At 40.7% G+C, this 12,924-nt stretch overlaps 1 protein-coding gene across 1 annotated transcript in view; it reads right to left on the bottom strand.

Moving 5' to 3' along the window:
- Positions 1-919: 919 nt before the first annotated feature.
- The window catches only part of cxadr (CXADR Ig-like cell adhesion molecule), a 75,028-nt gene continuing 63,023 nt past the window's right edge, over positions 920-12,924 (bottom strand). Inside the window, exons 4-7 of the mRNA XM_028467414.1 lie at positions 11,373-11,528; positions 10,980-11,102; positions 7,525-7,663; positions 920-3,098 (exon numbers count right to left, since the gene is read on the bottom strand). Of these exons, the coding sequence (XP_028323215.1) occupies positions 2,807-3,098; positions 7,525-7,663; positions 10,980-11,102; positions 11,373-11,528 (710 nt within the window). The 3' untranslated portion in view covers positions 920-2,806. The remainder of the gene's footprint in view (positions 3,099-7,524; positions 7,664-10,979; positions 11,103-11,372; positions 11,529-12,924) is intronic.

The following is a 12,924-nucleotide window of genomic DNA, read 5'->3' as shown; positions in this document are numbered from 1 at the left end:
TTTTTCTCCTCTAAGGGACAGCACGTGTGAGTGAGTTCTGTAGTGTGGCTTGATTAGGGGAAAGGTCTGGTTTAGGACACATTTAGAAATCCATCTAATTTTGCTTTTTAGGCTGTTCTGAGAAATAGCACAAGCAGTAACTCGTAACATTTTTAATACAAATTAAGCTATACAATATATATCTCAGAAATATGGAAAAATTACAGGACACTGTTTGACTGTACTCTAAGATTAATATCAAATACTTGTATGATGTTATTTGTACTGTGTGATTGTATAAATAAAAAAAAGATATCTCAATATAGGCAATACTGTCATTTGAGAAAACTCAATAGATCTTGAATCTGGATATATTGCCCAGCCCTAGTTTGCATTGTCATGAATCTGACGATACAATTCACAATTTGCATGTCACAATACGAAACAATATGATATATATTCCAATATCAATAATTACAAATTTAACCTTTACAAGTACAAAATGGTCTGACATACAATTTATTATGCTGTTTTTTTGTTTTTACTTGTGAGAACAAGTAAATGGTAACTAATTGTAAGTAAATATCAAAAACAAGTGGTACGCTTCTATAACAGATTCTGATTCTGTTCTTTAACCACATACATCTATAAAAGTGCCCAGTATGTTTTATGAAAATAAACATACTTCCAAACTAAAATGCATTGAGTAGTGAGATAGTTTAACAAGGTCTGATGTGGTTCACTGACACCTGGTGACCAAACGTTTATGTGCTATGCATGTTAGCGCAATAAATAGTTTTTGTTGTTAAAAAACATTCATGAAAAAATGTTTTAAAAAATTGATATGATAATCGCCCTGCAAAATATCAAGATGTATTGCTGAATCATTTTTTCTTACACCCTTAAAACAAAACAAAACAGACAGTTAGGGGTTCCTCTGTCATTTTATAAGCTTTTATTAATCAAAAATACAGCACAAAAATCACACAGGTAAAAGAAAAAAGGGGGTTTTCACATTGTGCAAACCTCAAAGAAAACCTTCATATATCATTAGTATGCTGAAGTCAAAGCTAAATCATCTATTCTCATTAGTTATTATTACTGATGTGAGCACAGAGAACCATCGCTCTACACGCTCTGTACACGTCAACAGCAGCTCACTGGAATCCTTCACCTTGTACTGTATATCCACTAAACCACATTCACATCAGTCATCCCTAAGCTTCCCTCGTTTGCTGACTATGGATTAGAATAACTGGACAGGATATTTATACTGAATTATTACTGCTATTAGAAAAAAGCATATTGATTACCATTGGATGAAAAACAAATCATTAAAAAGCTTGTGTGTTGTTTACGATGCTGTTCGTCTAAAGTTGTGGAGGGAAACAGGTGGGCGTATGGAAGTCCAAGGCTGTTTCTAAACGAGGCAACAGTAAGTAACCAATAGGCTCGCATGTTATTGTTACGATGTTCTTCAGGCAGGATGCAGAGACAATGCTAACGCTAATGGACAAAAGGGGCAACAAGGCACAGTAGATCATAATCCAGCTGTAATAATGGAAGCTGGAGATCTTGGGGTGACCAGAATAAGGTGTTGGTAGTTTTGTCGAAAGTGGAAGATGAGATGCTGGGAAGACTGGAAGGACATGAACTATAACTGGCTACACGCTTTAGCACAAAACCTGTTTATTGCAGACACCCGCTGTGGGAACCATCTTCATGCTTCACCCACGCTCTACATCCTTCATTAAAATGTCCACTTAATGCTACATAAGCCATGGAAGGCCTCATACTGACCACAGAGGAGGTAATCAAGATATTGGCTCTGTGTTAATGCCACTACAAATAAGGAGGATTACCAAAAGGAGCAGCTCCTGATGATTAATTAAAACCCAGTGTGTCTGGGTGGTGGTGGTCACGGGGGTTCCATGGCTGAGGAAAGTCAAACACTATTAAAACAGATTGCTCAGTGAACCTTGTTGTCCACCTGCCTGCATTGTTCCTTTGTACACTAATAAAACCGACCAATGACAAGTAAAGGGGGACTGACCCTCCCCCCACAGCGCAAGCCAATCAGGAGACCCTTATACCCCCGCTTTAATCCAGAGTGGAAAATTCAAACAAAGCAGCCACGGTTTAAACAGAGACCCACGGACTGACCTACAGGGAGAGACTTCAATTCAACAACATCAGTGGATTCTTTAATCCTGTAAAGGTCCAAATAATTCATCATCGACTGAAAACACAGAATTAAAATGTTTTTAAAATGTTTAAAAAATAGATGAAAAACAAACAACACTTAAACCGGGATTAGGAATGATGGATTAGAAGAACATCAATGAGCTACACATTTCCCAGAATCCCATTCACACCTACAGCTAAATAAACACGCACACACACGCACACACAGAGCCCTAAAGTTTATGCATGCACACAGTTGTACAGCAGACCAGAGACCAGGAACTGGTCTGCGCACACGTTGTCTCTACAGTGAGGGAAATCTAGATTTACCAAAAAAAAGATAAAACAAAAACAAAAAAAAACAAAAAACATGCATTCACATTTGTACAAAATTATATGAATATTGACCATTCTGCATCATAACCACACTACTTCATTTAATAAGAGTCCAGGACATACATTTCATCAATTCTTCTTTATATTTGTAGAGGATAAAAAGTCAGAGCGGTGTGGGGTTGGTTTTCCAACCAGGAGATGATGGTCCTTCCCTTCATTATAGTGAGATTCTAAAAGTCAGCTCCTGGTGTATGTCCCGCTCCCTTCTTTCCATCTTCTCTCCCCTCGTCCTAAAGCAGAGGCTGAACTAGACAATAGAGCCGTCCCTGTTCTGGGCCGGGATCATTACAGGGATTCCACCCATGCGGCTGAGGTTTGGGCCCGACATCCTGGCCGCGGTGGAGGTGGCCGAGGGAGGGGGCAGGGGGATTTGGCTCGGAGGCCTGTCGTACTCCTCTGAGGGGATCTTGTCGTACTGGGGCTTCAGGGCGTACTCGTGCAGATTGGAGGGGGACATGGAGCCCAGTGAGGAGCGCTGGCTGCCCACGGTGAAGCTGCGTGCTGTGGACACACGACTCTTTGGTGGGGGAACGTCCTCTCTGGAAGAGAGCAGGTTTCAACAGTGAGTGAAAAGAAAAAACCTTCATACAACGAAAAAAAAACTACCCAAGAAAAGCTGTTTCGACTTTGAGCATCACTGGTAAATTACACAGTAAATGGCCACGGTTACATGATGTTTTTAGTTCTAAAATAATTATTTGGAATCAATTAATTTGGAATTAAAGTGTTCTGCTTCAGGTTTACATGGAAATAGTAATTCCGAACTGAGGTTTACATGGAAATGCGTTTAACAGTCTTTATTCAATTCCCCTTTAGGTCGGTGGGTTGGGAAGGGTTCTGATTGGACAGGGGGAAAACGTCACGTATTCACGTCTACTGGATAAAAACGCAAACTAAACATTTTCTTTCAGCTGCAACATAGGCGACCACATAATAACTCTTTTCACCTTTATTTTGATTGTAGCTTCGAAGCAGCAGTTTAACAACAACAACAACACACTTTCGGAGGAGAAAGGTGATAGAAGACGTACTTCGGCCAATGAAAGCCAGCGGTTAGTGCAAAAGCTGCTTTTTCCTCCACTCTACAGGATGTTGAGTTTTATTTTTATTTTTTGATATCCATATCTTCTAAGGCTCTCATTAAAGCTGCAGTATGTAGAATCCTCCCTCTGCTCCCTGTTTCGAAACCACAACTTAAAGCCCATGTTCAATTACAATTCAATTATGATTACAGTGACCTGCATTTTTTCCAGTTACAATCAAATTACAATTATTTTCTATCTTCAGAAAGTCAATTACAATTATGTCCTCAATTACTAAAGTTCAATTACAATTAATCACAATTATTGAGTCTGAAATAAATACCCTAATAAAAGTTAACCTTTGTTAGCTTACTGTTAGCATCTCTTATGATAACAGGTCTTAAATCAGCTGTAAAATACACTAAAAATAAATATCTATCATCTAATTCCTTTCCTATCTGTTACATTGTTAGGTTTCCTAATCAAAAAAATATAGTTTTTAATATTTTTGATGTGGGCATCCAAGCCTTTTTTCTGTCAGTATACCCCTCGATTTATATTTTTTTAAATGGTAAAATGTGGGAAAACTTGATATGAAACACATTTTAATAATTGTTATCTACATATGTGTAGAACTGTACATAGAACTGTAACATGGTTCAACAGTTTTGCGTTAAATTATAATTGACAATTCTTATGGAATTTTCATGGCAATTACAATTACAAAGTCAATTATGTGAACTCAATTACAATTTAATTATGATTACGACAGTAACAGATTTTTTAAATTACAATTACAATTAAAAAATTTTCTCAATAGAGACTAGTGACAAATGTGTGGACTTTATCTTGTTATTGGAGAGTTAAGTTCTAAAGTTTTAGAGACATGACAGTACGTATCACTGGCTGCCGTGGGGTCAGTAAGAGACCCACAGCAGCTCCTCCGCCTCTTGATCCCAGCTGATCAGACAGACAGACACTCCACGTCCAGACTGTAAATTAATTGTGTCTGTTCTCTCCTCCTTGGATATGCTTCTCTTAGTTTTACAAGCCATTTATCCCATCTGTTATGACTCTCTCTCTGACTCGGTATGTAGGGCAAACTGCGTGCGCACTGAAAGCAGATTGCACGCAGTCCGCACCACATACTGAGTCAGAGGGACCTCCATGAGAGCGCACAGGTCACCAAGACAAATTCCTCGTGTGTATTCATACACTCTTGGTCAATAAAGTTGATTCTGATTCTGATGAGTCCGTTCAGCCCAAACACGTTTGTAACTTTATTCTGTTGCTTCCCCACCTCGGTCTTCTTTTTTCCTCTTGCTTTGCCGTGTCACTGTTATGCAACGCCACGATGGAGATTCCTGCTGGAACGTCTCTACTCAGAAGGTGAACGTACAGACTTTTGACGAGCAGCTCAAGCAGCCAATAGTGATGCCCCAAAACAGCTAATGGAACACTCTGTAGAAAGATCTCTGATTGGCTGAAATCTAGCGTCACCCTCCTGTATCTCTAAACCTAATTTACAGGGCCAGGAAAACGAGAAGAGATTCACTGTCCATTCAGAACACTTTAGATTACACTATGCTTAAAGGTGATTATGGATTTTTGACCAAATGATTAAAAAAAACGTACATACTGCAGCTTTAACTAAATAGTCTCGGGTCGAGCCCAACGTTTGCTTCGGGCGGCCATCCTAGATGATGTCGTCACCAGCGCGTCATCGCGACAGGACGAGCATATAAGCATTATAAGAATATTTTTAATCTTTTTCAAGAGGATTTAACTTTTAATTTGAATTAAAGGAGAATTAAAGCTCTTGTGTAAACGTAGCCTACTGTATGTCTGGAAAATGAATGGAAGTCTGTGAAATCTGCAGCGTTTCCCTGTCCTTGTAAAGGTCAGAAATGCAACCAAGCATCGTTTCACCTTCAGTAGAGTAAAAGTTTGGAAATAAATTGTACATTTCAAAATAAAAAATTAAAGAAAAAAAAACAATGCAGTAATTACTGCTTCAAATAAGTGATCCAGAGTGATCTCACCAAAGTCATTGTGTTTTATCCAAATAATAATCCACAAATATCAAGCAAAGCTCAATTATGCAAGAAAAACTGCTGTTGTTCTTAGAGGCAAAGCTAATACAATTTAGACTGCAGATTTGGGCTTTTCTTTTTAGTAAAACCCTTAATGCTTTGACTTTAGGATGGAAGAGACAATCCAGTCTGTATGGAGCACACAGTTTAAAGCATCCTTGATGGTAGGATGAAGATTTGGAGCACATGGCTTTGCCGACCTGTACTTTTGGGATTATTGATGGAAACTTGAGCCATGTTTTAGAGCTACTCATGCTGTTAATACAGGCCAGAACAACAACTGGACTCAAAAATTTTGATGCGTCCTTTTTATTGCTCAATAACTGTTGACAAACCCTGACATAATTAACTTTATTAATGTAAGAACCAGGGTTGGGGTCAATTATTATTGTAATCGCATATTTGCTAATTAGATACAATTGTGGCATAGTTATAATTGTAATATAAAAAAATCTGTTGCTGTCATAATCGTAATTCAATTGTAATTGAGTTTAGATAATTTAATTTTAATTGTAATTGCCATGAAATTCTATAAAATTGTCAATTATATTTTAATACAAAACAGGGGAACCATGTTACAGTTATGTACAGTTCTACACATATGTAGTTAATTAGTAAAATATGCTTCATATCAAGCTTTCACACATTTTACCATTAAAAGAAAATTTAATCGAGAGGTATACTGACACAAAAAGGCTCTGATGTCCACAGCAAAAATATTAAAACCTATATTTTCATTGATTTGGAAGCCTAACAAGGTAAAAAATTACAAGGGTAATTGAAAACGTAATTGTAACTGAAAAATGTAATTGTCCCCAACCCTGGTAAAGACCAAGCACTTGTGTCTACTATCCTAATTAATAATTATTCATGAGGTTGACCTTTTGTTTTTGTTGTGCTTTCATTTACATTTTACATTCATTGACCCTGCGGTTATCATCAGCGTTTTTAGGGATAAAAGATGCACAGCCAAAGACTCAAAAACAAAGGATGTTAAACTGTTTTGGACCTGCCGTAACTGGAGGAGAGTTTGAAAGTGCAAAAGCATAAAAAAGAGCTGAGAAACACTGCATGCATCGTTTCACAATATAACTAAATTGGACTCAATAAAAAAGTGTCAAATAAGTGCAGTGGGCCTGTCTGATTGGCTCAGCAGTGTCTGCACGGCTCCGTCACACTGACAGTGGAATGGCCTGCAGAGGCTGAGCTCAGCATCCAAATACACCCACACCACCAACTAATAAGCAGCCATAATCCAGTTAAATGCTCATTCAAACTGAGCCCAGGGGTCTGAGAGCTTGTTTAGACCGGAGCTCTGTGCGTTGGTGTTTCAGCCACTGTGAGCCTGTGTGTGGCGGACAGGACGACTGGACTAATCCTCTTTGTCCTACAGCACCAGCTCTGTCACATTGTGGTCTTAGACGAACTCAGGCCACAGCACAGCGATGGTAAGTCCACTGCTCGTCAGAGCCCATAGGCCGGATGAAGAGCTGGATGATGGTGGTGGGTGGGGTGGGGTGGGGTGGGGGTGACGCCGGCAGCCATGATCCACAGAGCAAACAAAGCTTTCAAATTGATTACCACAGCTGTTTATTTGAGGAGGGATGAAAAAGGAAAACGCTGATAGAGAAAAAACATTTCCATGCCTGTTGGAGGGGTTGAGACGCATTTCATTATTGTGTGAGCGACTTCCTAAAATGACCACAGGTTTAACGACACACAGAGCTCAGAGCATTTGTAATGGCTCCATCTGATGTGAGGCGGAGCAAACGACACAAACTCCCCATTATTCAGTAAATAAGAAACATTAAAACTATAAACAGCTTTGTGTGACTGTTCGCTGAGTGTACCTTATCTCGTTGCAGATTTCCTTTTCATACTTCTTCCTGTGACGAGCTCGACAACAGCAGAAGAGGATGAGAGCGATGATTAGGAGGAAGAGCAGGACGGCAATAATGGACCCGGCAACAATTCCTGCAGTGTTTGGCGCTAATGACAAAGAACAAGAGTGAAGGGTTTAGTAAATATAAAGTGGTTAGTAGAGCCATGGATAATTTAAAAGAAATAAAAAGACACCCTAAGTTATTGCTCTTTGTTTATGATTGATATGGTGCCATTAAATATGATTAAACCCCACAAACTTTCACCATCTATTGGCCCATTCTGGAGACCTTTAAGTCAAACTTGCTAGCTAATTTGGTTATTTGTACATTTAGCGATTTTACTTGAACAGGAACAGATCTAAACACCGAGGTCCAATAACCTGCTTCTGTTTGTTTAAGAATGTGAAGGTTTTGACATCAGTGTGTTTCTCCCCCTGCTGTTTCTTACATTACGGACGGAGCAGGACACGGTGCACATTTTGGCCCCGGGCTGATGACTACCCAACACGCCAAGCGCTGATTACTGTCGATCAGTAAGCGGCTATAGCTGTTGCAATTGCTTTGACACCATTTTAATAATCTATAAGCCCTCAGGCAACTTTCAGCAAATAAAAATACCACCGGCACAACCCTCTGAACTAATCAAACCCACACATATCTTATAAAAGATGGTAGATGCTTTCATAACACACATTTAATAAATGTGGCTGAAACAGAAACAGCCTAAACATCTCTGTGTGTATGTCTGTGCCTCAAATATCTCTGGTGTTCAGGGACAAACAGAGCTCATACTTGCAACATAGCTGCAGCTTGGTTCAAAGCTGTGCGACGTGGGATTTGTTTGTACTGAAATAGTCCATTTATTGAATAATTTCATAAAATTGTGTACCGCGAGCAAAGCAGTGCCACTAGAGTCACGTGTGCTCCCAGAGCCAATCACTGCACAGCTCTGCTCTGGTGTGCGCCAGAGCCAATCACAGTGGCGAGCTAGAGTCACGTGTGCGGCCAGAGCCAATCGCTGAAAAACACTGAATGTGGTGGAAAAAAATAAATCAAAAATCGTGATAATCGTTAATGTTGTAAATGAATATTCAAACTCGATAACTGAATAATCGAACAGTGGCACCCTGAATTGAAATTGAAATTGAATCGTGATGCTCCTTAGATGGCACGCCCCTTTTTTTTTTTTTTTTTTTTGTCTGCACATGCTGTCAAAGGTCAACACTACAAGAAGTGGAATCTTTTTTAGACAGCAATGCATTTTATTTTTGTTATTGCAATTAATTAAATTGCATTATTTTATTGCATAATTTTGACCATCACCAGCCCTCCCTAAGGAAGGGTAAGAAACACTTTATTAAATGGAGAATATAAAAAGACAGGGCAGTGTTACACCTAGGTGAGGGGGTGGGGGGGAGGTGGAGGGGGGAGAGAGCAGGGAGGAGCGATTCAAGGTAGCGAAGTGGAAGGGTGGGGAAGAGTTGATTACTGTAAAGTGAGAGTGAGATGTGAAGTTGTAGACGTGAGGGAAGGAGTGAGTGGTAATACCTGAAACAGGTATTTTGGATCAACGTGTCAAAAGTTAAGCCCACTACAAGTTTTATCCCACATTCCAAGGCATGCTAGTGCATCGTAGACCGATGTATGTGCAAGAAACTGCCACTGCAAACCCAAGCGCCGCCCTGGACTCGAGGACGCAGCCAGGATATCAGAAAGAGCGGGGGTCAGGGAGGCCAGGCAACCCCCCCCGGCCAAGCAGCCCCCCAGACGCCCCCAAGACACCAAGCCGAGAGGCAGCCACCGCCCCCCACATACACATCCTAGGAAGCACCCAGAAGCCGAGGAGCCAGCGCACTCCGCCACCGCCCCCAACTCCCAACCTCAAGGCCCCCCACCGGCATCCACCCCACCACCCCCACCCCCGCACCCAATCCCCGAGGGGAGGGCCCAGAGAGTCCCCCGCCCGAGACCCCAGCAGAGGGGCCAAGGCCCACACCCAGCAGACGGCCAGAGCCGCAACGAACGGGCAGCCGACGGGCACCCATCAGTGGGCCCAGAGCCAGCAGGGACCGGACCCCAGGCCAGAAGGACCCGGAATAGAAGCAGCACCGGGAGCAGCACGCCCGAGGACAACGACCACTCCCTCGGCCGCGCTGGGCAACGAGGGGACGCTGCACGCCGCCCCCAGGCGCACCGACCCAGCCCCCCAGAGCACCCCAGTTCACAATTTTTTGACACCGCCAGCGCGATGTTCCTCAGTTATTGCTAAAGTCCCCCCGCCACCCCACCCACCCCCATGGGCCCAGCCAGATCGCCACACAGGCATGCGGCACGCGCAAACCAGAGGTGGTTCTCTGGGTACCGCCCAAGCAGGGGCCACCCCACGTCGCACCCACGACATGGCACACCCCTAATACATACATACCTCAAGTGAACATAAAGCCTCATAATAAAGTGTTTTTGTACAGTACTAAGCATCGCTGGGCGGGATAAACAGGATTAGAAGATGGAAACATGCTGCTTAACACATGGATAAGTGGAAAACACTGCCCTAAAGGTAAGATAGCATAGCATTACATTCATTCTTTGGTGTAATACAATTATGCACTGTAATATTGGTGCAGAATTGTTATTCAATAATAATAAGAACGCTACACAAATCAGAGACATCCAAACAGAATGTGTGAGAGACATTTCATTTACCATCAATCAGTCACGTGAGTATTAAGATAGATATGTTGCAAAATGGTGCAGTTTGTAGAATGTGATGTGAGAACTTCTGTATGAACAATCCACACGTGAAATAAATTTCATGTCACAAATGATGGAAAAAATTTGAGCGTGTAGATTTCAAATTTAAACCAAAAGAAAATATTCACAAATGCGTGATCTGAATGTGAAGCAACAGAAAAAGTATTCACAAATGTGTAGACTGTGTAGACACAAATAGAATCACAGCATTGCATGTTTTTCTAATTACTTGTGTCAATTATTGTTTACAACCACAACTTTGTTGTTACAACTTCTCCAATCTGCTGCTACAGATGCACAAACTACTTCTCTTGCGTGAATCTGCACTGCTCGACTATGCAACACATTTTGCAAGATGTCCGTAGGATTACAAGTTTTCAACTGTCATTTTATTTGTGTAAATAGTCTACACATTTGTGAATAATTTTTCGGTGACTTTACATTCAGATCACACATATGTGAATATTTTCTGTGGGTTTAAATTTTAACTTTACAGGTTCACATTTTTCCCATTATTTGTGACTTTAAATTAATTTCACGTGTGGATTTTTTATACACAAGCTCACACCACATTCTACAAGCTCTCCCATTTTGCAACACATCTACTTTCATACAAAGCAACAGGTCTCCATGTGAACCAGTGCAGTGGGATGACGGTGTAGGCTACTCACGAGGGGTCACTTTGAGATGGAGTATACAGTCCTCAGAGCCAACGCGGTTGGTGGCAATACAGCGATAGGTTCCGGATGCACTGTTGGATACATTCCTCACACTAATGGTGCCTCCCATGGGATCTACAGGTAGGTCAGAAAAAAGTTGTTGCTGTTACTTTCAACAGATTGATAATCTAGCAAATGGATCATATAAAATGACAGCTGCAGTAAAACAATGTGTAAAACACATCAGCAGATAAACTAAGAACACAACAGACGGATCTTTGTGTGAGGAAGAAAGTCTGTGTGTTGCTTTGCTTAATATCTTGTAGTTACAATGTCTACTAAAATAATCATTGTATGTATCGATAGATTTGTTTTCCTGGAGGAGTTTGAGAATAGATTGATTACCCATCACAGCTGATTCAGGCAGAAGCTTGTTGCCGCTAGTCTTTTCCCAGTTGTATTGTAGTGGTTTGGTTCCCTCGTTAGACGTACACCTCAGCACAATGTTTTTGCCTTCCAGCGTGGAGCCTTCAGTGTGACAACTGGGTTTCGATGGCCTCACTGTGGAGTGAAGCAAAACAAAAAATATCTTCAGAAAATGGATAAACACATTCAGATGGGGACTTTAGTTTAGAATAACTGAATCCTTTGTTATGTGGCAGTAATCATTTTAAAGTATAATGCTAAGAAATGTGCCAGTGTCCTCTTCTGTCCACACGTACCACGTCATGTTTTCTCGAAGAGCAGTGGTCATGTGACCGGTACCTCTCGTCATGTGACCATATACGTCACGTTCTGAGATGTGCATTTGCAGGAAAAGTGTTTCCATGCCACTTTTGTTTCAATATAAAAAGTTTTTAGCAATATTTAAGTGTTTTTTCGAAGTTCAGGCGTTTCTGTAACCAGTTTTTATTAGGGATGGGAATCGAAAACCGGTTCTTTCTGAGAACCGGTTCCCAGTAATCCAATTCCTAGGAATCGTTTATTTGCCTATTTAAAAAAAAAAAAAAAAAAAAAACATCGATCTGGTCTTCTATTAGCTTTAACGCTTTTGTAAATAGGGCTCTTGTTTTGAAGTTAACCGGAAGTTTCGTCGCACAATGGCGGGTATCCAAAAATCTTCGAAATGTCGACACAAAATTTGTTTCCGTAAGTTTTATGAATCAAATGAGCACATGTTAATATTCTCTACTTGGTGACTTTTTAACTTAAAATGTTTTCAGAACAATTCAAAGGTAGAGAATCAGAGATATTTAGCCTCAGTGTGCTTCAAGTTTTTGTTGTGAAAGGTTGGAAATGCTTCTTGGGAAACTTGGAAGTATACTTCAGTGGTAACGGTCCATCCTAACCATACTATTATTACAGCAGTAGACATATACTAGTGTTGAGTAGCCACCAATGTTGACACCAATGCCAATTTCATACAGTATGTGTCTGCTGGCAAGTGTTATTCTAACAAAATCAAAATCGTAAAACATTATTAAAGAAACTTAAACAATTATTCAATAGCAGCCTCCATACTCTCCCAACAAGATATATCTCATGACACATCTGTTGTTTGTGTTGGAAACAAAAAAACACGGAGAAAATGACAACAACAACAACTCAGAACAGCCGGTTCAGTGAGGCGCATCCACAAAGCCAATCCTTCCTTTTGTACCATTCACTGTGGAAAGTACAAAACATTTTCTGACCTTACCTTTGCTGAAGGTCTGATAGCTTTTAAAAGATGGGAGACCAACACCTGATCATCCTGCCTGTAGTGTTATTCCGCTTATAGCAATAAAACGTAGCAGCGACCACGATTGATCAATTCTCTAATGCACTGTGAACGTACGTATAGCATTTAACATAGCACGGTTACATCCAAAGGCAGTGTAGCAATCGTCTTTTTTACGTAAATGGTTTTCATTTTGGGGAACTGACTGCGCATGCGCAAACATATAAACACAGGCTA

This window comes from Gouania willdenowi, chromosome 14, assembly GCF_900634775.1.
Source record: "Gouania willdenowi chromosome 14, fGouWil2.1, whole genome shotgun sequence".
Taxonomy (NCBI): Eukaryota; Metazoa; Chordata; class Actinopteri; order Blenniiformes; family Gobiesocidae; genus Gouania; species Gouania willdenowi.
The sequence above is the reverse complement of the archived record's forward strand: the minus strand, read 5'-3'. Positions and strand labels throughout refer to the sequence as shown.